Source organism: Oryza glaberrima, chromosome 4 (genome assembly GCF_000147395.1).
Source record: "Oryza glaberrima chromosome 4, OglaRS2, whole genome shotgun sequence".
Classification (NCBI taxonomy): Eukaryota; Viridiplantae; Streptophyta; class Magnoliopsida; order Poales; family Poaceae; genus Oryza; species Oryza glaberrima.
Genome location: NC_068329.1, coordinates 5,688,199 through 5,714,996, shown reverse-complemented (window position 1 = coordinate 5,714,996; position 26,798 = coordinate 5,688,199). Strand labels below are relative to the sequence as shown.

The 26,798-nt window shown below is 40.9% G+C and overlaps 1 protein-coding gene, 1 long non-coding RNA gene and 2 pseudogenes across 8 annotated transcripts; 3 read left to right on the top strand and 1 right to left on the bottom strand.

Moving 5' to 3' along the window:
• Nucleotides 1-1,530: 1,530 nt before the first annotated feature.
• LOC127770247 (MEIOTIC F-BOX protein MOF-like) lies at nucleotides 1,531-2,533 on the top strand (annotated as a pseudogene).
• Nucleotides 2,534-17,757: 15,224 nt separating this feature from the next.
• On the bottom strand, nucleotides 17,758-18,702 carry LOC127770246 (MEIOTIC F-BOX protein MOF-like). Its single transcript, XM_052295908.1, has one exon. The coding sequence runs from the start codon at nucleotides 18,700-18,702 to the stop codon at nucleotides 17,758-17,760; it is 945 nt and encodes a 314-aa protein (XP_052151868.1).
• Nucleotides 18,703-19,075: 373 nt separating this feature from the next.
• On the top strand, nucleotides 19,076-21,061 carry LOC127770245 (MEIOTIC F-BOX protein MOF-like; annotated as a pseudogene).
• A 1,242-nt stretch (nucleotides 21,062-22,303) lies between these two features.
• LOC127770979 (uncharacterized) lies at nucleotides 22,304-25,987 on the top strand. Of its 7 annotated transcripts, none has more exons than XR_008017051.1 (5): nucleotides 22,304-23,151; nucleotides 23,396-23,916; nucleotides 24,062-25,059; nucleotides 25,255-25,371; nucleotides 25,504-25,987. It is a non-coding gene; the product is annotated as an uncharacterized LOC127770979 (long non-coding RNA). The 7 variants fall into 7 exon arrangements; XR_008017047.1 differs by having other exon boundaries at nucleotides 22,304-23,261; XR_008017050.1 differs by having other exon boundaries at nucleotides 22,305-23,261; nucleotides 23,791-23,916.
• The last annotated feature ends 811 nt before the right edge of the window (nucleotides 25,988-26,798 follow it).

Sequence of the window (26,798 nt, the reverse complement as noted above, 5' to 3'; positions counted from 1 at the left end):
GCTTTGCCTTTTTTCTATCCCTCGTGGAGCTTCCCTTTGCAGCTAGTCTCCTCCTCCATGTCTTGATTGGATGATGATCTGTATGCACCTGATTCAGAGATCTTAGTCCTCTTATTCTTGTTATCTTCTTCTAAGACCCTTAGCCATTTTGATCTTTCAGTTCTCTCCACATATACTCCAATGTGAAAGGTTTTTCATTATTTTCCGACTTAAACATAATTGAGCCTTTTCCATGATCATATCATCAGAGTATCCACTACTCCATGTGCTTCTAGTTCAAGAATAAGCTCCACAAAATTTGCAAATTTCCTTCTTAACACCACCCCAATATATTTTTATAATATGTTTGTTTTGTGTTGAAAATACTACTATATTTTTCTATAAATTTAGTCAAACTTAAAGAATTTGATTAGAAAAAAGTCAAATGACTTCTAATATAAAACGGAGGGAGTATTTGGTAACCATTTGCTTTTACCAAAAATAAATGGCAATATTGGTACTTTGTTTTCATTCTTTTTCTAGTCATACTTATCTAAGTTTGACCAAAATTATAAGAAAACATAATATTTTCAACATGAAACAAATGTATTACTCCCTCCTCCCTAAAAAAAATATTACTCCCTCCGTTTTATATTATTAGTCGTTTAATTTTTTCTTTGTTAAACTTAAAGAAGTTTGATCAAATTTATAGAAAAGCTTAGCAACATCTACGACATCAAATTTGTTTCATTAAAAGTAACATTTAATATATTTGGATAACATGATTGTTTTATATTAAAAATATTGCTATATTTTTATATAAATTTGATCAAATTTAAAAAATCTGACTATAACAAAAAATCAAAGCGACTTATAATATGAAATGGAGAGAGTCAAATTATATTTAATGTTAGATTTAATGAAACTAATTTGGTGATTTAGATTATGTTAGTTTTTCCTATAAAGTTGATCAAACGTAAAGATATTGGACTTGAAAAAAAAGGTCAATATGTTCTTATATTACGAGAGAGAATAGTGCTCCAAGCCAACAGCAACACACGTAAAGGTTTGCGGCTGTTGCAATGCAAACCCTTCTGATCAAATTCAACACAGGAACCTGTGGTGGAGTTTCAAACTCCAGCTCTGGCTACAAGTATTTCATGTTTTCAACCAAATTTGAGACTGGAAAAGAAACATGTTTCGGAATCACATGAATTTAGGGGAACTATTGCACGGGGCGGATCTACAGTGTTACCACCACCAGTGTCAAGCGACACCGACGAATTTCAGCGAAAGCTATGTTTAAAATGATTATCCATATATTATAACACTATATTCTAAATATAATTAATATCCTATGACACCGATAGACACGTTATGACAACGACGAATTAAATTTCTGGATCCTCCAAGCTTTCCAATCCATCGGGCCTCAAGCAAGCCCATCTGTTACATACAATATATTGGATCGAATGGCGTGCGTCCCTGCGAGGCTGCGACCTGGGCTCTACCATCTTTGGCGATCGATCTTGCGACGACAACACACCGGCGATGAGCTCGAGCCGGCCAGAGGCCGACGAGGATGGCGACCGCCTGAGCGCGCTGCCGGACTGCCTCGACCACACGATCATGTCCTTCCTCCCGGCGCAGCAGGCCTTGCAGACGTGCGCGCTGTCCCGGCGGTGGCGCGACCTGTGGCGCTCCATGCCGTGCGTCGTCATCGACGGCCACGAGTTGAGGTCCACGATTGCAAACTCCACGGCGAGCTGGTTGAGCTGGACAAATTAGTTGGAGGATTTTACCACCAACCTGCTCATCGCCCACAACGCCCCGTACTGCCTCGACAGATTCCAGCTGCATCTCCCAAACTACCGTGACATCGTAGGACAACCCGACATATATATGCCTCGACACATGAGAAGATGGATCATCAGTGGCTTCCGGTGCCGGCCCGTGGTGCTCGAGATTAACCATTGGCGAAACCGTTGCCATTCACCGTTTCAGGCTGCCTCTCCTCGGCGCCATCTCTGCTTGCCGCCTGAAAACTTTGCATCTTTCCAGCAGGGTTTTCAATTTCGAACTTGGTTTTTCAGCCAGGGGAACCGAAATTTCAGAAATTTCGAATTTTTTTTTGGCCGAAATTATTTGAAATTCTGACTGTTTTGAATGAATTTGAACAAAATTTGATCAAATTCACAAAAATTCGCAAAAAAACCAAAAAAATTGGGTGAGATGTGAGCTTGCTGGTGGGGGGCGAAATTACCGAAATTTCAAACCCTGCTTTTCAGCATGGTTTTGGACGGCAGATTCCGCGAGTGTATCCGTTCTTGGTGCCCCGTCCTGGAATCCATGGAGCTCAAGAACTGTACGGTTCGAGTTCAGTCAGATTGTTTGTGGCACACTCAAGAGTTTGGCCATTCATGACTGCTCTGGAAGAGATGCTTTGGCTGTCACGGCGCCAAAGCTCACCTCCTTTCGCCTATGGTATTCAGTTATTGGTCTCGTTGTATTTTTAGTGAATGAGATGGATTCCCTTGTCGAAGCATTGAACTGAAGAAACGAATCTAAATGTTTCATTATGCTTGTATGGATAAAAAACATCCATGTCGATGATGATAAACAACAAAAACATTTTTTACAAGTTTAAGGTGAGAATCTTTGTTCCATAACAAGAAGAAAAAACATACTATCAGTCATTAAATATTGTTCTAGTGTTGAAAAAAATGATTATTAATATGAAAAACTCTGTCAATTGATAAATCGACAAGCCTTACTTATTCGCTTTAATATCGATGCCAGAATGTAATAGTTATTAATCTTTGGACTGAAATATATATAAGACCAAGTTCATTTTATAATGTATTCCTTTCGTCCTAGCAAGTTTTATCTTTTAGCATGGTTATTGAAAGGAGAGGTAAAAAAACATGATTTCTTTCTTGAGGCGCGTTAGGTACAAATTTAAACTTTACGAGATGTTATATTTTTTAGGGAGATTTAACTATTTGCCGCTCTTAAATTTGGTGTTCAACTATTTGCAACCCATATATTATGACATGTGGACCATCATGTGTCAATGATGTATGGGCCTACATGACAAATCATTTTTAATTACCACATATAAGAGTTGCAAATACTTAATTTTTCCTAACGACAGAGGGAGTACATTTCTTTTGCACTATAGTTTGTCCCAGCTCACAGCTAGCTTCTATCTATTATATTATACTTTGAGCCTGGCACTCATTACATTATTGACCTTTTGTTTTGTCAGATGCATCTATTTATATTTGTACTATTACTTCTTCTATCGCATCTATAATGACTTCCAAACTAATTTATAATGTTGATCATGTCAGACTCAATTCTCCTTCCAATTATTATAGGAGAAGCATTGTAGCAAACTATAAATATTCCGACATTTCAAAAGCTGACAACCTTGCGCTTCTGTGCATGTGATCTGGGCGAAAATTTTTATATATTGTCGAGATTTTTATAGAATGCTCCTAATCTGGAGAAAGTTATATTGGCGAACTGCAAGGTACTTCTATTTTTTTTTATGTTCATCTTGTTACTCTGCTTTTGGTCTATCCTCTCACAACCATCATGAGTGGTGCTCCAATAGATTCCAGATAATTCGAGAAAGAGTAAAATAATGGCAAGGCTAATCTTGCACGGTCCTTCTAAGCGCGAAAGTGTGATAATGTTCGAGTCCCAGGACTTAAAGCTTATCATGATCACGTATAAAGATGACAATATCAGTGACAGTATTGAACTTTTGCTGAACAGCCGCAGAAAACTTGAGAACAACACAACAATACTCACAAAACATTGAGTCCTTTGCGTATTGTATTTGCATTCTCATGTCATTTTCCATTGTACTATGACTTGCTTTTACCAATAGTAAGAAAAAGCATGAGATCTTTTACTGTGTTTGCGAGGTACCTAGAGGTATTTATAGGTGGAACAACGTGCACGGTTGATCAGGAGAGGAGCAATGTACGGAACAAAATTATTGTAACATGATGGCAGTGGAGTAATTAACTTGTAAAACATGAGCATTATACATGAATTGAATACAAACATCCATCTGTCAGTATATTGTTGTGCAGATCAGTATGCCATGAGAAAAAAAAAAGTAAATCACCGGTATCCGTTAATTCAGTAGTGATCAATCCAATTTGTACCAGATCGCATCTCCATTACTCTTCCCTTTGCTTTGATCTTGTTATAGGGTTTGAACGGTTCACCGGAAGGAGACAGAGGGAAGAGTGTTGGCATAGTTGAGGGTTGAAGAGGAGACTAGATCGTCTGGCCAAAGTCAACCTAGTGCATATGTAACTTATCCTATGCTTATTTACATGTTTGATTAGTTATTTATGTAGTTCATAAATTCCTTATATAAGGGATTGGAATTTTTGTCAATTTGTGGGATAGTAAATGAGATTTTCTCCTACGGTGTTCTTCTAGGGCCTGCTTGGTGCAGCTACAGCTCCTAGATTCACCTCTGTTCTAGCTAGAGCCCAACCAAACGGTCCAGCTCCAAAAAAAAAAAGTGGAGCGGAGTAAACCAGATCGCTCCTACAAAGTGAACTAGCTATGTGGAGCGGTATTTTGGTCACTCCACAACTCCAACTCCGTCCCAATTTCAGAAGTACCCATTGACTTATAGAGAAATTACCCGCAAATGCCATTCAACTATCCCTCCATCCCTCCTCTCTCCCCCACCCAGTACTGCTTCACTCCTCCTCCCTTGACATTCGCGACACGCGGGAGGATAATGACGGTTGTGTGCTCCCCTAGCAGATTTTTCCAAGCAGTTCAATGTTTATCACCAGACCATCTTAGGGAGATACGATCATTAGGTTTTGGCGGCTTATTACACATGAAAAAAAATCAGTTGTTCGTCGAATTATGTTGGTTAAGGTTGCTTAACGATTCAACATGGAAAAGAATAGTTTTGTCATAGGGGGAAAGGATATCCCAATGAACCTATCATATGTGGAGAACATTACGGGTCTACCCATCTTTGGAGAAAAAATAGAAATATGCAAAGACGGTCCTATCAGCGATGATTTGCTACATGCATATAAAACACCAGGGGGGAATTGTATCACTTTCAAAAGTCTAGAGACTAGCATCTTATCCTCAAAGGTTCCAGATGACCACTTCAAATGACAGTTTGTGCTATTTACAATAGGACAACAAACAACATATTACCATGTTAATGCAATGTATTTTGGCTTTGGTTGAGGATGTGGAAAAGATTTCCAAGTATAACTGGGGAGAATTCACAATGCATCATTTATTGGACTGCATTTCTATGTTCAAACAGCATGACCATGTTAATCTTTAGGGTAATCTTGCCCTTCTGCAGGTATATTGTACTATCCAAGTGTGATCAACTCAATTGTCAAATTTGCATACTAAATATTTGCTTAATCTCACTCTTTTTCTTGGTTTGTGCTTAGTCCTTACAATTCCTTATTTATATTTTTTGTTGGTCATTTACTTGTTCTAACTTGCTTTACTTTACTTCTACAGGTTTCAACGATGACTATGTTTTGACAAAAGAGGATAACGAGGCAGTACAATTTGTTAAGAAAAATTATGACAAATCTGTGTTTGTCGACATTGAAGATGCTCTTCTAACTAGTCATTTTCTACGACCAACCGTCGATGGAGGTTGATCATATATCCAACCTCCATCGACGGTTGGTCGTAGAAAATGACTAGTCAAAAGAACGTCTTCAATGTCGACAAACATGGCAGTCATAATTTTTCTTAACAAATTGTACTGCCTCATTATCCTCTTTTGTTAAAACATAGTCATTGTTGAAATCTGTGGAAGTAAAGTAAAGCAAGTTAGAACATGTAAATGACCAACAAAAAAATATAAATAAGGAATTGTAAGGACTAAGTACTGACCAAGAAAAAGAGTGAGATTAAGCAAAATATTTAGTATGCAAATTTGACAATTGAGTTGATCACACTTGGATAGTACAATATACTTATATACCAGCAGAAGGGCAAGATTACCCTAAAGATTTACATGGTCTTTTAAAGTAGAAATGCAGTCCAATAAATGACGCATTGTGAATTCTCCCCAATTATATTTGGAAATCTTTTCCACATCCTCAACCAGTGCCAAGTACATTGCATTAACATGGTAATATGTTGTTGGTGCCAACAGTCGTCCTATTGTAAATAACACAAACTGTCATTTGAAGTGGTCATCTGGAACCTTCGAGGATAAGATGCTAGTCTCTAGACTTTTGAAAGTAATACAATTCTCTCCTGGTGTTTCATATGCATGTAGCTAATCATTGCTGATAGGACCGTCTCTGCGTACTTCTATTTTTTCTCCAAAGATGGGTAGACCCATAATGTTCTCCACATATGATAGGTTCATTGGGATGCACTTTCCCTCTATGACAAAACTATTATTTTCCATGTTGAATCCTTTAGCAACCTTAACCAACATAATTCGAGGAAGAACTGATTTTTTTCATGTGTAATAAGCCGCCAAAATCTAATGATCGTATCTCCCTAAGATGGTCTGGTGATAAACTTTGAACTGCTTGGACAAATCTGCTAGGGGAGCACACAACCGTCATTGCACCATTCCGCGTAGCAAGGATCTAAAATAGGTGTCGGAAGGAAAAAAAATATTTCAATAGCTCACATAATTATGTAAATCGAACACATTTCAGTGAGTAACAAAATTAAGTAAATCAGGAGAAACATGCATGTGACTCACAACAACAAGAATTATGTAAATCAACACAAACACATTCGAATGACTCACAAAATTAAGTAAATTAGGAGAAACATGCATGTGGTTCACGAAAAGAATTATGTAAATCAACATAAACACATTTAAAGACTCACAAAATTAAGTAAATCAGGAGAAACATGCATGTGATTCACGACAAGAATAATGTAAATCAACACAAACACATATAATGACTCACAAAATTAAGTAAATCGGGAGAAACATGCATGTGATTCATGACAAGAATTATGTAAATAACCACAAATTCATTTCAATGACTCACAAAATTAAGTAAATCGGGAGAAACATGCACAGAATTCACAACAAGAACAATGTTGCCATGGTTCATTGCAAGATTACCTCATCTTCAATAAAACCATCTAGTGATTCTCCATTTTGTTGGCTCGCCACATCTGTCTGCTATTGCTTGGAGGAGCTGCCACCATTCGAGTCGTCGGAGGAAGGCTTCATGGTTGACACCTTGACGGGTATCGTTTGGGTTGTGAAAGGAATCTACAGGTCTAACGTGAGGCAAATTTAAAGGTGAACAAATGGCTCTAGATATTTGGCCCGTGGAGCGGAAGTTGCCATAATTGGTGGCATTCTTCAACGGAATGCAATCTGTTGTATGCATGCACACGCTTATCTGCCCAATAAACCGATGTGCTATCAAGAGGTGGTTTCATTTCTACCCAATAAATTGACATGCAATCAGGAGGTGGTTTTTCGACGTGACACAATACAAAATAAAAAGTTATTAAATTCCCTAAGACATTTAGTAAAATAAGGTTAATCAATAATTTGCACAAAACATTTACTACAAAAATAAGTTAGTTAATTCGACATTACTTTCTATCTATTCCATTACTATATTACATTATTACATGAATATCGTCTTTATCTAGTTAATTAAATATGTAGTACCTTTCAGCATCCACACACACCTCTGCGCGCTATACTCCTATTAATGCACACATGCACATATCACCTATATGTCAGTAATCCACGTCGGAGGTCAATACTGCAGAGCACACTCATTCCTATGGATGTATAGAGTTAGAAATACCTAGCAAGAAGAAAAGTTGGATGTAGAGCACTTGAGCATTACTAAAATTGTCAAATTAGGCTGCTTTGGTTCTGATGTAGAGCACTTGTTTTTCGCGCTTCGACAAATGTTGAATGTAGTTGCTTTAACAAATCCTAATAATCCATTTTTCAGGTTTGAAGAATTTAAACTCAAGTGATCCTTCGTTAAAGGTTCACCTCGTTTTACGTATATATGCTCCTCCGTCTCATTTCCCCTCCTTTCATCAGTGGCCTTTGTCTGTACTAGCACTCAACACTCTATCGAAATTTGAGATATATACTCTCTCCGTCCCATAAAAAATGAATCTAGGACTAGATGTGACACATCGTAGTACTAATAATCTGGACATATATATGTCCACATTCGCAGTACTAAGATATATCACATCCGGTACTAGGTTGGTTTTTTATGAGACAGATGAAGGGCTGCCATCTTCCTCTTCTCCAGGATGTCTATGGCACCGATGACCAGATCGATGGTGCTCGCCGGCTCATCGCCAGACCCAGGTGTGGCGAGCGAATCTGCGACAACAAGTCAGGCATGTGCTTCTAATCAACTGAAAGGTCATATGTTCACACCTCCATCATCTTCGTTGGTCTCACGTGAACCGGTTACTACTGAAGCTGGGAGGGCTGGTGATGAAAATGAGGCTGACATCGATGACGAAAATGACAATAATACATAGTTTGAGTACCTGCGACATATATCACTAGGCAAATGTTAGTAAATAACATACATTTTTGCTAACATTGATTGTGTTTGCCTATTGGATTCAGGTCCATGTACTAGCTAATAAAACTACAACTGATTCAATTTTGGCAATGTTTTGGAGTTGTAATCCACAAATTTTCATTAAAAAATCTAGAAATTGAACAGTGTACTATGAAGTAGTTGTTTTCTGATTTTGTCCAATACTTAATTTGGCTAGCTGACCTCATTTTTTGTGACTATTTTCGGCTAACCTGCAAAGTGATCTACATATCAGTGCGCACACTTCGAAAGGGAACAAAACTATGCGATCCCCATAACCTACTCCCCCTCTCCCCCCCCCCCCCCGCCCAAAAAAAAAAAGAAAAAAAACCAAAAAAGGTAAAAAGAATTCAACTTCTGGGTCCAAACCACCCAAGAAGAAGAGACAAAAAGGGGATTATGCCGGCTCTCCTATCATAACTGTATGTTTTAAGTCAATATATGTATTTGTTATCATTTCCTATTGATTTCATGCTTAGAAAACTGCTATAAGGAAACCAGTGGATAATGGGTCACTATTAGGAACTATCTTGCATTCATTTGATCTGATGTCACTGAGTAAGCAAAATACCCTAGCCAATAGACATCCATTTGCAATACATCAATTTCTGCCCCTCACTATATGCCATAGTATGAGGAGTAACATAGTACAGTACAATTTATACTTTAAATCCTTGTCATGTGTGATGAAAGATAGCATTTCTACAGCATAGGGTGGGCTCAAGATGCAGTCCGTGTGACTTCAATGCAAACATAAAAGACCTCAATCCTAACCAGAAAGAAAAGGTTAAAATATTAGGATTCGGAGGCTTATTAAACATTAAGTGCTCAAGTGTTTTCAAGTAGCTTCGAATATGGTTTCTACAACACTATAATATGTTAACTGACGTTATAGAACTACCAAAAGGTAAAATCCCAATCATTCCTAAATATGTCAACATTGTGTTAAGTATCTCTCAAACTGGAGGGACAATAAAACCAAACAGTCCAAAGCATGAGTCTATCAAGACACTAAAAGCGGGGTTTCATTGGGCACTCAAATTTTTGTGCGACAATTACAAAGTGCATTTGAAGGACGTAACACGGATAACAAGTTCATCACAACTTTTATGTTGATTACTTTGTACAAGATCATTGCCCCAACAACATCAAACCAACCTAGTATGCAATATGCCACTATTTGCTTGGATGTTAACAACATTGCAAAGTACGATTGGGCTGAGCACATGCTTTCAACTATAAGAAATGCAGCGCTGTAGGTGCAGGACAAGATTAAGAAGAAAGAAAATATTGATTGGATTTTAGCATCCACATATTTTTTCCGGGTACATATCTACATGCTTAATCTCTCCTTTATACCTTGTTTTTAGTATTGTAACATCTCACTGCTTTTTTTCCCCTAAAATTGCAACTTTTGTATTTAGATTATGTAGATGCACCTAGATGTAATGTGCCATGGGGAGAGCCTAGGTGGCATTTTGGACACATCAAGCATTAAAACCATTGAAACAGGCTGATAAGGGATCTGGGCTTTATGCAGTTTATGGATTATGCAAGGTAATATGACCAATCCTTCAATGTCGTCTCATCTAAATAGACATGCACCTTTTTTTTCCTAAGTCATTTTACTTTACCAGCTAAAGAATGTAGAAGACACATAGAGAGAGACCTCTTGGTGACAAATATATAGGGAAAGAGAGGGAAATAGAGTGTCGCGTGGCGGACACAAAATGTTCCAGCGAGGAGGTGACATATATAAAGGAAGACAGAGGGAGATACAGTGTCCAATGGAAAACACAAAATGACTAGGAGAGGAAGAAAAGAGAGGGAACAAAATAGGTGTGTCGAGGCCATCACTTTGCATAAGAGGGGTGCAAAATCACCACCCACTTTAGGAGATCGCAAGACCACCAGTTCACGTAAATGAGGCGAGAATCAACAACCACCTCACCAGACCGGGGCACGAGACCGCGGGCGCCCACCACCCGAAAATTTCACAATTTGGCCATTTTTTGGAACTTATTTCAAAATAGGTCCTTGCTAAAACTATCACAAAAAATGAACCCCAGGTTTAGCACAAGGGCTGACGGCGCTGAGCTTTCAGTCCTCAGCGCCAGACGCATTGGCACTGAGGTCGTGATGGCCAGGACATGCCATCGAATGGTTGGCGGGGCCGACATGCCGACACGGCGAAAGACAACGCCACCCGCATCGGTGGGGCCCACAGGTAGTGGACTTAGCCCCACACGGCGGTCTCTTTCTCTCCTCGCCTCAGTAGCGCCTCTCTCTCTCTCTCACACACACACAAATATGACTGCAGAGTTACTCGATCAGTGTGCATCGCTCGTTCCATGTGAAGCACCCAAACGCTTCTAAGAAGTACATGGTGGCATGCATTGGTAAATCATTAACAATGTGGGAGGTTCGTGCAAGGAAGACTAAGGATGGGAGGTGGAGGGTTACCATTGTAGGTGTAGAGCACACGTGTTGTAGTGGCATCGGACAAGCACTTGCAACTAACTTCGAAGTTCATCGGTGACAGGTTGCAACCATTTGTCCGAGCTGATCTGACCTTGACTCCTGCTGCTATAGTTGAGGTCGTGGAGGCCATATGGCACCACCATCAATCTTACGGTAAAGCTTGGCGTGCAAAGTAGGTGGCTATGAAGAACATATGGGGAGATTGGGATGAGAGATATGTTCGGCTACCGACGATCCTAAATGTTATTAGGGCTAAGAACCCCACAATGCGTTATGTTGTTGAGCCTCACCAAGAAAGGTCGAGAACAGTGGATGGGGTAACGAGGCATGTATTTGGGCATGACACATGGTTCTTTGGGCAGTGTGTAGAGGCTTTCAACCACTTTGTGTCCGATGATAGCAATTGAGGTACCTTCTTGACTGGTTCATTAGTATGGTTTGGAGACGCTTGATTGGACTCAATAGAAAAGTGTGCATAATCTCATATAGGCACAGACATTCTGCACAAAATCAACAATGTCATCTCCCAGGTCACCGTAATGTACATCATAGATGGTGCACGCGACACTTATGTGCTAACTTCTACCGTGCGGGGGCAACCGAATGCCGAATGAAGGATCTAGAGTGTATTTGTTAAATAAATGAGTAGATAGAGTTCGAGAAGGAAGTGAAGCATCTCATTGATTTCCTTGAGTCTCGACTAAAGAAGTGGCTACTATACATTATGTGATAGAGGCATAAGTGGGCACGGCCCTGTGATGTTGGAGGTCGTAGATTCGGCTTCATGACTAGCAATATGGCAGAGAGTTTCAACAATATGCTCAAAGGCATTCATAGGCTACCAGTAACATCCATCGTGGCATACACGTTCAACAAGTGCAATAAGTGGTTCGCTGATCGGTACATGGCCACGATGGCTGCAATACAAAAGTGTGAGAGGTGGCCGAAAAGAATTGAGTTTCAAATACAAAAAGTACATACTATGGGACAACATACGACTTGTTTCTACTTTTCTACAGCAAAGTACGATGTGACTAAGCAGGGTGGAGTTACATCAGCTGGAGCACAATGGGGGTGGCCGACACTATTGCATGGTTGTGACAACCAACACTTGTACATGTCAATATCTGGCATTGCATCACATGCCATGCTCCCAATGATCAGTTTTGTAGACTACGATGTATGGATGAGGAAGTGCCCCCTCAGATGTGTTTCGAAGCTACCAATGAAGCTGTGCAATGCTCGTACTCCCCTAGGTTCGAGCCATGCCAAGATCCCACTCAATGGCCAAGTGATGACGGTGAGGAGTTCATACCCAACTTGTCAAAGATGATCGATACTCCTGGCAGAAGAACTAAGAGGTTCATCAATGACATGGATAAGAATTGGTCGGTCATAGAAGTCGAATGATGGTTATTCCGAGCATACGATACTGTTGATGTAAAATACGAGGCCTGGGAGATCTGCTTAACTCCAGTGCAGGTCCAAAACTTGCCTTTGGGTGTATGAGCGTGCCAGTTGATTTGATCCTACAATCAACAAGAAAGAATGACAAAGAAACCGTGGTTAAACCTGTAAACGATAGCTGATCGGCTAGGTGCCGATGACATATCATTTATCTTTGAGCCGATGTCATAAACGCATCGATCGGCAGTCATTAATAAGTAAGAAAGAACTAAATCTACTCGATCGGTTGTAGGTATTAACGATATGCAATCCTTATGTCGATATATACTTGAATTAAGTGATTGGAATAGATCGGTCGCCATGCCGAGACAGTATAAATCACTTAGATTGAAATATATACTATCAAGAAGACTATATATGTTCATAACATAGCCGATCAGATAGATCTAGCATGTATCGGCTAATACTCCGATACCACTCTATGTTAATATATTAAAGCAAGTAAAATATACCAAACGAAAGCCTAATATATTTAAATGCAACAAGATCTTAACATAAAGGGCAGATTTAACATGTCAATGAAGCATATGAAGAAAAGATGGTTAAATCAGGTAAGATCGGCTGAAACCCCGATACTACCCTAATCGACAACCAAGAAGCACGCTAGAGATTGAGATTCTAATCACGACTCATAAGATCAAACTCAACTGATGCAGCTATAAGTATGAAAAGAAGGACAATATCTAGACAATCAAGCCATTGAAAGTGTCATAGAGTGGTAGATACCTTATATAATCTAAGCCAACATCAGTATTTAACCTAATCGGCTGCCCTCTACTGGCAGATGTTAGCCGATTGTAGGTTAGATAACGATATTGCCGGAGATTATGTAAGATATATGATAACTCGACGAATTACATAAACGAAATTAGAGTATCATAAAGATGGAAGCACCAATCCCGAGAACGCAAGCCGCCATAACAAGTTTTATGAAGATCGAAACCGATGCAGCTCAACCCGAAAGCAATAACTCGTCGAAATAAAACAAAAGCAAAAAAGGGTGGCGATGCGCTGAGATTGTATTGAACGTGTGTTAATTCGATTACATGGGGTTCGGGTCTATTTATACCCGAGAATTACAAGAAATGTCCATCTCGGACACGACTCTTATCTCCAACAAACTCTAAGATACCATAAGTCTTTGCGGCAGACTTTTGCCCAAACATATCTCTAAGGAAATTGCATAAAATATCCTAATTAATAGATACAATTGCCTTCTTAGGACTCAATCCGTGTGTGGCAATTCACGTGAAGCACATTAACTCAACCCGATGATGCACACCGAGTCGTATTGTCGGAATCAGCTGTATCGGCTTATCAAGTCTGACTTGAACTCAACCAACCCTGGTCGTAGCCGATTTGGACTCCAGCTGATTCTTACTCTGTTTCCGAAATGATCTCCATCTTCGATTCCGCTTCGATCTAATCTTTATCCCCGATACTCAAATTACCAAATTTGATCGTTAACACATACCTAACAGGTGTTTCATATGCCATGAAGGTAGTCATAATAAAACAACATGCCCTAAACACGACAAATCTTTGGATCGGCCAAAAAACATTGGCATACTTGTAGGGTGGTCGACGTTTCTAGTAGACAGGTTATTAGAATGCGCAATTTACTTATATTTTTCTTTGATTCACTGATATGTACACATCTCTAATTTGTGAATCTAATATGTACGATGGTGGAGACCCTAGTTCTACACCTGCACTACAAGGAGATGCACTGAGCTCACAGGATCATGGAGGGAGGGGTAACATACTCTTTGCTTATTATTTATTGAATTTATTGTAGAGTTGTCAATGCATTTAACTTTTTGTAACGTTGTTCTTTATACAGGTTATGAGGACGCTGCGGATTCAAGGGCACACGGGAGACGTGATGCCGTTCGACAACCGGTATATCCCTCGTCTACTGGATGCAAAGTTGCTAGCGTTCATCACCATGGCTCAGAGGCCAATGCCTATGTACAACACTGACAGCACTCGTCGACCAGTGGCAACAAGAGACACACTTTCCACCTCCCTTGCGAGGAGCTGACGAGATTGTACGAGCATCTTAACGACACATCTAGTTATCTCTTTATAAACTGAGCTGTTGGCTCCACGAAACACACGAAAACAGTCAAGGATTTGCCTCCTCTGTAATGCGACATCACTCATAGTCTACTCCATCCCGTCTGCTGGTGTGCAGCAGCAATTGAGAGGGTAGGTCTCCGAAACCTTTGGCTTCGATATCCTACACCAGAAGAAGGCGTTAAAAAAGTTTTTGGGAAGCGCTTCACGTACTCGCTCGCTAGTTGTTCATCCACCATGACTCGTCTTCCTCTACGCTCGGGCATTACGCGTCGTCGTCAACACCCGGTATTGTGCGTTGTTCGTGTGGTGAGTGCTGCTCCGCATTAGCGGATCCTCTTCCATTGCAGAACCAAAACCATCGGCGTCTCCGTTATGTTCCATAGATTTACTTATGTGTAGCTGTCTAGCATACATTTCTAGATCAACAGCAGTGGTTTTGCTAGATTACATGTTTCATGTCATGATATATTTATGAAATACTAGATTAATTCTACACGTGATGTGCATATATTTCAGACACATCACCACCGATGCTTGTGCCGAATTTGATGAAAATGAAAAGGGTGTTTGGAACAGCCGCGCATGCAATTGTGTTAGAGGCATTCTATGTAGCATATATATTTGTTTTTGGCAAAACCAATTAACCAAATAGTTTCCAAACCGAATGCATGGCGAATTGGCGATACATGAGAAAAAAAACGCAATAGTATATAAGTGAGAAGACTCGAAGAAATAACTGAGAGGCTGAGAGCAATCGTGAAGATAATAAGGTACTACACTCCAACTATTTTAAGTTCTAATTAGACAGTACTAGCAAACAAGCGAATGTCTACCGGAGACAATGAACTAATTAAATTAAAATATTTGGTACTACTAGCTCTTAAGACTTAAGCTATATATGCTCTAAATTTAAAGTTGCTAGAAAAACATATATGGAATGAAAACGACTCAAACCTTGGTCAGTGTGATAGTATATTCCTCTAGTTTTCTCCAATTGCACGAGAAAAGTTTAATAAGATTGCAGAAATCATCATCTTGATAAGTGATCTCGATATGTTTCGAGGCGCGAGATTCCGAAGTTATCAGACCTTTGCACTCGGGAGGAATCTTGTGTCTATCCACCTTTGTTGATCTTTTCCTCTTTCTGGGAGCTACTGGAAACTATTCAGGCATCACAGAGATCAGTATAATTAGAAGATAGATTAACACGGCAGTGTAACAAGTGAAGGAAAATAGGAAAAAGATACAAGTAGTATACCTTGCAGTTCTGCAATATAACTCTCTCCAAGCTAGGAGCTTTCTGGAGAAAACTCAACAGTATATTCAAATTTAGGCACATATTACATTTATATAGGTGCAGGGTAGTTAGCTTCTGAAACGTTGGAAAATTTGGAAATTCTCCATGGGGTGAATCCTGAGGCAAATTGGAGCAAAAATAAGTAAATATGACAATATCATATACTCTATCCATATCAAAATACAAGAGATTGATCAGATGTGACACATCATAATACTACGAATCTGGACAGGATCTCCTACATATAAACATCTTACATTAATTTTGTTGACATATACAAATTTATAAAATTATATGTGGATGAACTTTATAATAATAGTGTACAAAAGTACACCAAATATAAATTAAGAGTTTTGTCAGGTTGGTTAACTGGTGAAGGTGGCATACATTGTTAGATACGAGATAATACCTCCGTGTGTTTCTGCGGAATGACTATGTAATGATAAATGGATTTTAACAAACGTGCAAGCTAAGGAAAAAGAAGGAAACAAAATAAAGGAATTGAACTCTTCATATCTGGGAAGATCAATATAGTCTTTTCGTAAAAAGTAAAAGCTAAATGAATGTATCATAATTGTAATGATGAAATACATGTGAATATAATAGAATTAAATGTATTGCTCTTTAGTTTCATATGACCTAAGATCCTAAACCCTCTAACGGATCGGATGATCCAATGATCAAGATTTCTAAAGCGATGTGGTTTAGTGCATATTTAGTGTTTTGTTCATAACAGAATTAAATGTCATTTAAGTTTTTAGTTTCACATCACCTATAATACTTGCCTTCTAACGGATGATCCAATGGTCAAGATTTGTATAGTGATGTGGCATAATGCATGTTCAGTGTTTGGTTCCAACTATATAGGATATATAGATATATAATCTGCAGGGTGGTTGGGCAGTGGAGAAAAATAAGTTATTCAGTTAAACGTTTTTCTTTTCTTTTTTTTCCTGCTTGGTTTCTCTGTGCGAATGGCTGAGAATATAGAGCTGTTTCTCTTATCCTTCTTAATATAATGACACATTGACACATGGATCTCCAACGGTTTCTAAAAAACTGTCGAATGTAGAAAAATATGGGTGCATATTTCGGTCCAGAGTTTAATATAACAAGTAGGAGTAGATTATTATTGAGTAAATATAATTGCATCGTCGGTACACAAACTTGTCAGGTGGATGCAATCTAGTGCACGAACTTGTAAAATGCTCGTTTTGGTGCATGAACTTGTCTGGTGCGTGTGGAGGAAGGCAAAAAGGACACTACATAGCTAATCTTATTGATTTAGGGGCTGATCAGGATACTGTATAAATATATACCTAAGAAGGTTGCTATTAGATATACACCTCTTCAATAAAAAAATAGAATAGGATATAGTGATAGTAGAAAAATTTAAAAATGCGAGCAATGATATAAAGGTTAGAAATATATGAAATTCATCATTTCCATAACGAAGGATAAAGTAGAGACCAAATTTATAAATATTACATTTCTTATACATGCTTACTACACGTATGCACGTCACATACTAATCAACATTAACTTCGTAAAATTAACATTGACAAGTTATTTTGGTCCTTGTTCGCACGAAGTAGACAAGTTCATGTACTAAAACGAGTGTTTTATAAGTTTATGTACTATGTACCACCAATACAATTTACTCATTATTACATGAATGGATTTTAAGCCCTAGAGGTCGTTTCTTACATGGATTAAACAAATGTAAAATTAATAATTCTTAAACAGTTAGAAAACATGGATAAATCCAACTACCAAAATGACATACTTTTGCATGAATAAACGAATGCACCAAGAGGATATATATTCAAGCACGAGGATATATATTCAAGGACTATAATAAGAGGATAATATAAATACCATTGATCGAGACCACGATAACTTGAGATTTCTGACGCTGGCTAGGGCACCAAGTGACTTGCATAGATCGTTGTCAAAGTTAATCGGCTCGTAGGACTTCTCACGGATCGATGCTTCGATCAAGTAATTCATTCGATCGACCAAGCGTACTCTAAGTTCATAATAAACTGTAATTCTCAGGAGAAGGGAGGTGAGCCTTGGCGTCTTGATAGCCAATGTAGTACCCTCCAGGAAGCAACTTCTGCATCCATGGATGGCCAAACTCTTCAGCGTGGCAGATTCAATCTTGTTGAATTCGCATGAGCAAGATTTGAGCTCCATGGCTTCCAAGACTGGGCAGGATGAACAGATGCACTCACCGAAGCAACCGTCCAGAACTAGGCCGGAGAGATGCAATCTTTTTAGTCGGGAGGTAGAGACAGATGGGAGCCAAGGCAGCCTGAACAATGGCACGCCGACGCCGACGGCGATGTCAGCGGCGGCGGGTCGGTGCCGGAATCCGCCGAGGATGCAACACTCGACCAGCCGTGTGCCCTTCCATGCGCGGATGTATGGTGCGGTCCAAGAGTGGGCGAGATGAAGACGAAACCTCTCAAGAAACGGGGGCTTGAAGTCGATCACGTGCACGTCGTGGAACTCGAGTAGATTGCTGGCGAAATCCATCAGCTGCCTCCACCTGACTTTCCGGCTGAGCTGTCCGGTGGTGGCCGTACTGGCGCCGCCGACGAAATCGTCGTCGTCGATGTCGATGCAGGGCATGGAGCGCCACAGGTCGCGCCACCGCCGCGAAAGCACGCACGTCTGCACTGCCTGCCGCGCCGGGAGGAACGACATGACCTTGTGGAGGAGGCAGTCCGGCAGCGTGCCCAGGTAGTCGTCGCCGCGATCCTCGCCGGCGTGCGGCTCGCCCATCGCCACCGGCGGCGTCGGCGCGGTAGTACTCCTCTCGGTCGGGTTCTTTCTTCCCGGATCAGATGCGTGTCGCCGCCGCGAGATCGCGAAAGACGGTAGGGTTTCGAGTCGCGACGCTCACTGACGAGATGTATTTCAGGGCGCTCTCACGATCGTAGGACGTGTCCCAGAGTCACAGCCCAAACAAATTCGTACATGAGGCGACTCAAATCCGACTCGGTCTCACGGTTTCGCGCCGAGAAAGGCCGAAGCACACTAGCGTCTTTTGGCGATCTTAATTAAGGCGCCAAGCCGGGCGGTCACGCGCGTAGTCTGCAAATTCTGCATCTCCGCGACGAGAAAGGAAGAAACAAACACGCCGGCGAGGGCGACAATGTCAAGCCAGCCGCACGCCGACGAGGATGGCGGCGACCACCTGAGCGCACTACCCGACTGCCTCCTCCACGCAATCATGTCGTTGCTCCCGGCGCGACGCGCCGTGCAGACGTGCGCGCTGTCGCGGCGGTGGCGCGACCTGTGGCGCTCCATGCCGTGCCTCGACATCGACGGCGACGAGTTCACGTCGTCGACCACCGGCAGCGTGAGGTGGGACAAGTTCGAGAGCTTCGCCACCAACCTGCTCCAAGGCCACAACGCCCCGTTCCTCGACAGGTTCCGGCTTCGTCTTCCCAGCTCATGGCACGTCAGGGGAGGTGTACAGCAACGCGACATCAAATCACATTCACAGCCCGACGTGCGACAGATCGAGCGATGGATCAACCGCGGCGTCCGGTTCTACCGACCCGTCGAGCTCGAGATCACCATCGGCGTTGGTTACGACCTCAAGCTTCCAATCCTCGCGGCGCCGTCGCCTTCTCCCACCGACTGAAATCATTGCGTCTATCTCGCCTTGTTCTGGACCGTGGCTTCGGCTACACCATCCGTTCATGGTGCCCGGTCTTGGAAGCCATGGAGCTCAACTCCTGCATCTTCGAGTTCGACGAGATCACTGGCAATGCGCTCAGGAGTTTGGCCATTGATGGCTGCTCCCGACGTGGTCTGCAGATGCCTGATGATGCCTTGTGTGTCACGGCGCCAAAGCTTACTTCCCTTCGGATCAAGTTCTCGATACATGATTTCAGCGTGTTTTTGGTTGATCGAATGGGTTTCCTCAATGATGCGTCGATCTGTAAAATGTTTTGGTCCACGACCAACTTTGGAAACAATGTATGCAGTTTGCTTGGAAGTCTACTAAACGTGACAAAGCTTAATCTGTCGTGCATTCGGCTATCGGTATGCATAAGTACCCCTCTTTTAATGCTTGAATATTAATTACTTGTTCGCTTTTAAGATTTATTAGATGGAAATGTGCTACAACTAATTAATTGTACTAATCTCTGTACTGACATATATATATGCACCCAAGCTCTTAGCTTCTGTATTAAATTCCTTTCGGCTGCGCTTCAATTTCTCTCGAGCCTCACTACTATACTCCCTCCATTTCATATTATAATGTCCTACTCCTACTCAATTATTCTCCAATTTTATTACAGGAGAAGCATTCTGACAACTCTACAAATGTTCCGACGTTTCACAAACTGACTACCTTGTGCTTCGATGCATGTGATCTGGACAAAAATCTAGATATATTGTTGAGTTTTCTGGAGAATGCTCCTCATCTGGAGAAAGCAATATTGCAGAACTGCAAGGTACTAGTTTTCTCTTATTTCTGTTTGTCTTGTTACTCTCCATTTTGTTGGCTACTTGGTTTATCTTCTCACGGTGTTCGTGTGTGATGCTCTCACAGATTCCAAATAATTCGAGAAAGAGGAAAATAATGGCAAGGGCAAATAGGACCATGATTTCTCCCGAGCACGAAAATGTGACAGTTTTGGCGTTTCAGTACTTTAAGCTTATCAAGATCGCATATAAAAATGACAATATCAAAGATGTGATTGAACTTTTACTGTGCAATTCGACAGAACTTGAGAACAACACAATCATCCCCACAAGACATTAAATTGTTTGAGTTGTATTCGCGTGCAGCTTGTTGGTATGTCACTTTTGAATTGTTTTTTACCAATTGTATGCCCAAATTTATAATTAAGGGTATTTCCTGCTAGGTACGCTACTATGTCCTTTTTCTCGTTTGAAATTGAGAAAATCAAGCCAAATGTCCAGTACGACTATGCGGAGCCAAATTAATTTCTATTCAAAAATAGAATTATACTAGGTGCACCATCGTGCATTGCTGCAAGTTGTATTGATACATTAAAAAAGATATGTTATTTGAATTTATGGTTTTTAACGTCCATACCTGAACTTTTTTGAACAGTCTATACGGTTTGATCCAATGGTTAACAATCGTCTTGCCTCATAGGGAGTATAAACGTCATTTATTACCTTTTAACTCCTATGGAGTAATCATGTAGTCCACTAAAAAGGAAACTAACTGACTTTGCTTAGTTGTAATATAAAAATTGTAATATAGCGAATGTCTCCGGGAAAAAGTTCCAAAATTTTGAATTATACTGCATCACTATATCAATGTTAGGAAAACTCTGATCTCTGACGAAACATTTTTGTCAGTGGAAATGGTCATTTTGTCAAACAAGAATTTCTACGATGACGAAACAAAATTCGTCATGTATATCATGTCACATAACGAAACTCAATGGCAGAAAGGACGAATTTCATCACAGAGAAGTGCTTGGTTGCAACTTGCAACCATGATGAACATATGTATGATGAACATTTGTTTGTTTATCCGACATGCAGTGCCCTGGGTGGTTACATCATCATCCAATGTGGGTTGGATAAACGAGTGATGACATCGGAATTCCTGTTCCGCCCCACTGCATTTGGTCCGGTCCATTAGTTAGATTCAGCAATAAGTAGGCCCAGTTTTCTAGGAATAAAGTTCACCTGCCATCCCTCAACTTTACGCCAGGTTTGTTTGACATCCCCCATCCATCATCATCACTTAAAATTAGGGATCCGGATAGACCTCCAGGGGTCCGGTCAGATCAATTTTGCATTTGAATGTCAATATCAGTAGTACCAAATTTGATCGTAAACAGAAATCTCAATCCTTACATCGAACATATCGTGTTTGAGTTACATTCAGGCCATCCTTGATTTTGTTTTTATGGCTTGGCTTTGATGTAAGCTAGGTTCGATTATTCACAAAAATTAGTAGCATGTCCTGAGTTGTAACGGGCTATAAGTAGCGATGACTATAAGAAGATTAGGGATAAAATATTTGGTAGTTACCTATAAATGCTACGTGTAGGAGCGCTTTGCCTGCCGTGGAGAAGGGGAGGGAAGTAAGACAACTCTACTTTTAACAGTACTACAAATTGTTAAATATAAAATCGATTTTGTCATAAGTGGGACACCGGGTTAATTTTGTTCTGGATTTACATTGACTCGGTTCTTCATCTATCTATATCTATACTAATATAAAAAGGATAAGTTGTGCCTAGCAACCCTACAGGTGAAATCACCTCCTCCCATCTCATCCGTCCATCTACCATCTCATCTCATCTCCACCGTCAATTCGTTTCGCTATCCTCCTCGCTCCACCGATTCCAACGATTATAGCGACCTTATCCTCTCCACCGTCCACGCGCGATTACTCCGCATGCGCCATCTCCGCCGCGCACCTCGCCTCCGCCGCATTCAATCCATCGCGCATCATCGCCACAACGACAAATCCTCATATCCGACGCTCTCTCCCAAGCGCCGTCGCTGCCTCCTCCACTCCGCCTCGGTCCTCCTCGCTCCTCCCTGGCTCCCTGCGTGGCGCCGCTCCGCCGTCGTCCCCTTGCTTCGCTCCCCCTCTCCTCCTCCTCGCCTCCTCACTCCTCCCCGCGTGGCGCACGCCGCCATCGTCCCCTTCCGCCGCCGCCCAGACGCCGCCGTCGTACCCTTCCACCGCTGCCCGGACGCCGCCGCCCATACGTCGCCATCGTCCCCTTCCACAGCCGGAGCCGCGGTCTTCCCCATCGGCCACACAAATCGCGCCATGGCAACTCACAAAATTCCCCACGCGTGGACCACCAAGGCTCCATCGCGCTAATCCCGCGGTGGCTCCCCTAATCATGATAACGCCGCCGTCGCGCCTTTGAACGCTGCTGCGCCATCCGTCATCATCCGCACTTCCGCCGCCGTCGTCACCGCAATCAGTATCCTGGTGGTCCAGGGTTTCCACCAGTGCCGCTACCCCGTCTCGCCCTGGTTGTGCATCCTCCCACCAGCGTCGCAGCTCCGTCGTCGCCCTGCAATCGGTGCCTCATTGGTCCAGGGCTCCGCTGGCGATGCCACCCCGTCGAGCCACGGTGGCCAAGCCTTCCGCCGACACTGAGCCTCCATCTTTGTCGCTGCTCTGTGAGTCCTCTAGTGTTGCCGCCGTTGGAAGGGGATAGACTCAGCAGCTAGGCCTCCCAGCCGTGTGCCTCCCTCTCTTATGTTGGTGATACCTGATTCAACTCAAATCGACTCTTTTCAATCCCCATTTTTCCTCTTTGTGAATTTTCCCCATTAGTTCTCTAGCTGAATTTTCTTATTCAAGCTTAATGGTATGCATCTCCTTTTAGTTATGTTATTCGGTTCTTCTTTACCTTTGTGGATAATTGCAGGCTATATATTACGTGATTGGTGCTGCAGTTTCATACATACTAACATTATAGTTGTCATGTTGAATATCTTGCAGATTATCTTACAGAGAGCAAATTCAACCATGCCTGGTCTCTTATCTTTTTTATTTAGTCGAAAAATAACAATTCCTTTCTTACTGAAATGGAAAATGCATGAAACCCTGCACTGCAATTTTCTGCAATGACAGGGTAAATAGCCATATCAAGCCCGTTTGTTGCTGTTGGGCTGCCTGCCTCTTATTTTTCTTTTTTATTTCTGTGATCATCAACAATTACTGGATTGTCGTCCTTTATGGTCTTTCATTTGATTCACTGCACGGTTGATGAGTTCACTCATTTGCTGCCAATTGTTGTTGACTAATTTCTTTTTCATATTTTCTTTTATCTAAATATATTTATTCTGTACTTCTATTGGGCCATATATAGTCTGATTTAGTGTTTGTCATTTCAGGTGACCTTGCTTCTTAGCCAATTGGAGCATAAAAGAAAAATCCAATAAACATGAAAACATGATTTAGTATTGGACATCATTTCTGAAGGCTTTTGCACTTAAGAAACGCGAATGGACAACAATAAGGTATGCAGTAAACATGATACTTCTGTGTGGCTCACTACTTCACTGGTCCTACTACTTTAGAGCTATATATTTTTGTGTGACTGTAGATGGGTTCCATTAATGGATGGCTGTGAGAACTAACATTTCAATTTTGTATATATGGTAGAGCTTCCTCGGGTGGTTGGTAGCAGAACAAGATAGTATAAGTTTTCAGGTTGATAAAGCTAAAGCAAAGCTAAGAATTAAACATGTGTAATGGAAGTATCAGGAATTCAGAATGGTAGTTGGTGCATATGGAATGGATTTGATGACCGAAAATTGTGTACCCTGTGAAGAATTCATTGTTGGTTTTAAGTTTTAACTTCATACCGTTATCATTTCAAGGAAAGGTCTTGCAATCAATCTTCAGAAGAGCTGAGAAAGGTACAGCTTAAAACTATTATTTGTTCTATAGTGAAGTTGATGTGTGTATACTAAATAAAATCGTCAGAATGAGCAAACGCTATAAACGAAAATCAACCTTCAAATATAATATGTCTAAGCTTTAAATGTTAATGGCCACTTATGCAAAATGCACTAGGTAATGTTGTTCTTCATTTTCAGGAGTGATTTGTAAATTAGGTTAATGAAACAAAATATTCCACGTTTTGCCCAATTTCTATAAATTTGAGTACCTGAATTCACTCACACCAAATGGATTGCCACATCTTTTAAAGGTCAAAGTTAATTGTCTTGTCATATTGCTGCGCAATCTCGACCCGCACAACGGGTTGTGCAATGGAACTAGGCTTATGATTAGAGCATTTCAGAATTATTCCATTAGTGCTGAGATTGTCAGTGGTGCACATGCTGGGAAGAGGGTCTTCATACCACGGATTCCATTATACCCCTCGGAGGATCTTTCATTGCCTTTTAAGTTCAAGCGGAAGCAGTTTTCCATCCGTCTTAGTTTTGCAATGACTATCAACAAAGCTCAAGGACAGACAATCCCAAATGTGGCAATCTATCTCCCTGAACCTGTTTTCTCTCATGGTCAACTCTACGTTGCACTCTCTAGGGGTGTCTCGAGAACAACCAGAATTTTGGCCAAGCCAAGGATAGACATTGACCCCACTGGAAAAAGCACAAAGAACATTGTATATCGAGATGTTTTATTCTGAACAGGTACGAGATTCTTTATATTCATGTCAACATGACTTTCTACTTTCCTGAAATTGAAGGTTCACTCATCTAATGATTTAATTGTGCACCTGTCACTTGCTATTAATGTTTTAAAACTTGCTCCTGTCACTTAATGGCATTTCAATTAATTTTGCCAAATACTACATTTTGATTGAGTAATTAATATTATATCTGCAGATTGTCTAAGGTTGATTAGAGAGTACCATGTTCAGATTCTTCTGAAGGCCCAGTTCTTTATATTATTCATTGGACTGTTGAGCTTGGTTGTTTCTGGAGGACCAGGTTGCATGGATGGTGAGTATCATATTGTTTACACCAAGTGTTCATTGATATGGAGGAAAACCTGATGTACTGATGCACAAGAGTATTTCAAATAATCTTGCCAAATATTATTTTCTGATTGAGTACTTAATATTATTTGTGCAGGTAGAATGTGGTTGCATTGAGAGTACCATGTTCAGATTCTTCTGCTGGCCCTGTTCTTTATAATTTTTTTTTCACTGGACTATTGAACCTGGTTGTTTCTGGAGGACTACGGAGCATGGCTGGAGTATCATATTGTTTGCACCAAGTGTTCGATGATATCTGGAATATCATATTGTTTACACCAAGTGTTCGATGATATCTGGAGGATAACCTGATGTGGATTATGAGCTTGGCTTTGTCTTGACAAATAATAGATGAGTTGATGCTTGTAAGAGAGGTCTCGATGATCTGCTAATTGGCACTATTTAGTTACATGGGGTGAAATAATTTTGTGCAAACATAACTGATGTATATGACAATACGTCTCTGATTGGGATCTTGTAAACTTATTTGATTTGGGAAGGACTGCAACACATGAAATTTTTATTGGAAGGACAATTCAGAAACATAATTGGGAAATTTGCTATATTATTTTATGATCTTATCCTGGGTTGTACCTGAACTTAATATTCTGACATGCCGGTTAATTTCTGAGTTCATTTGCTGAACTTGCTAACTAATTTTAACCGGTGATGTGCCTGAAGTTTATATTGTGACATATTGGTTTATTTCTGAGTTCAATTTCTGAACTTGCGGACCAATTTATATCACTCACATTGGCATGTTGAAGTTGTTTTCTCCAGGACTCCAAGTGGTCTCATTAGCTAATGATGGTAAATAATGCTATAATTTGAGGGCAACATTATGTATTCTATAGTGATGTTGTGTTCTACGTGGACATGAATACAAAAGAGCATGCTACTCAGAAATCAGGCTAGAGTTCAAATGATGATTTTCATGATCTATAAAACATTTACTTTTTATTCTTGAAAAGTGCACTACATAGATAAGTTATATTTATTATTCTATCTTTTATGTATATAATACCAAAACGTGCCTTGCACGTGTACGATAACTAGTGCTAATATAAAAAGGAGGAGTTGCCTCCTTGCAATCCTACAGGTAAAATCAAGGAAAACCAGGGCCCACGCACAAACACGTCGAATCCCCATCCCATCGCCACGGATTCCTCTGCTGTCCCCGCCGCCACTAACCCCGTCGCCCCACTCCCTCTATCACCGCATCCGCATGTCGCTTCCCCCTCAATCACTCTGACGATAGCTTCCTCTTCCTCTTGATCTCGCCCTCGATGACGCGCCACCTACACACGATTTCGCCTTCAACAAATTCACTCGGCCTCTTCCTCCGCTCGATCTCGTTGGCTGTCTCCTTCACCGTCACGAAGCCTTGCCGCC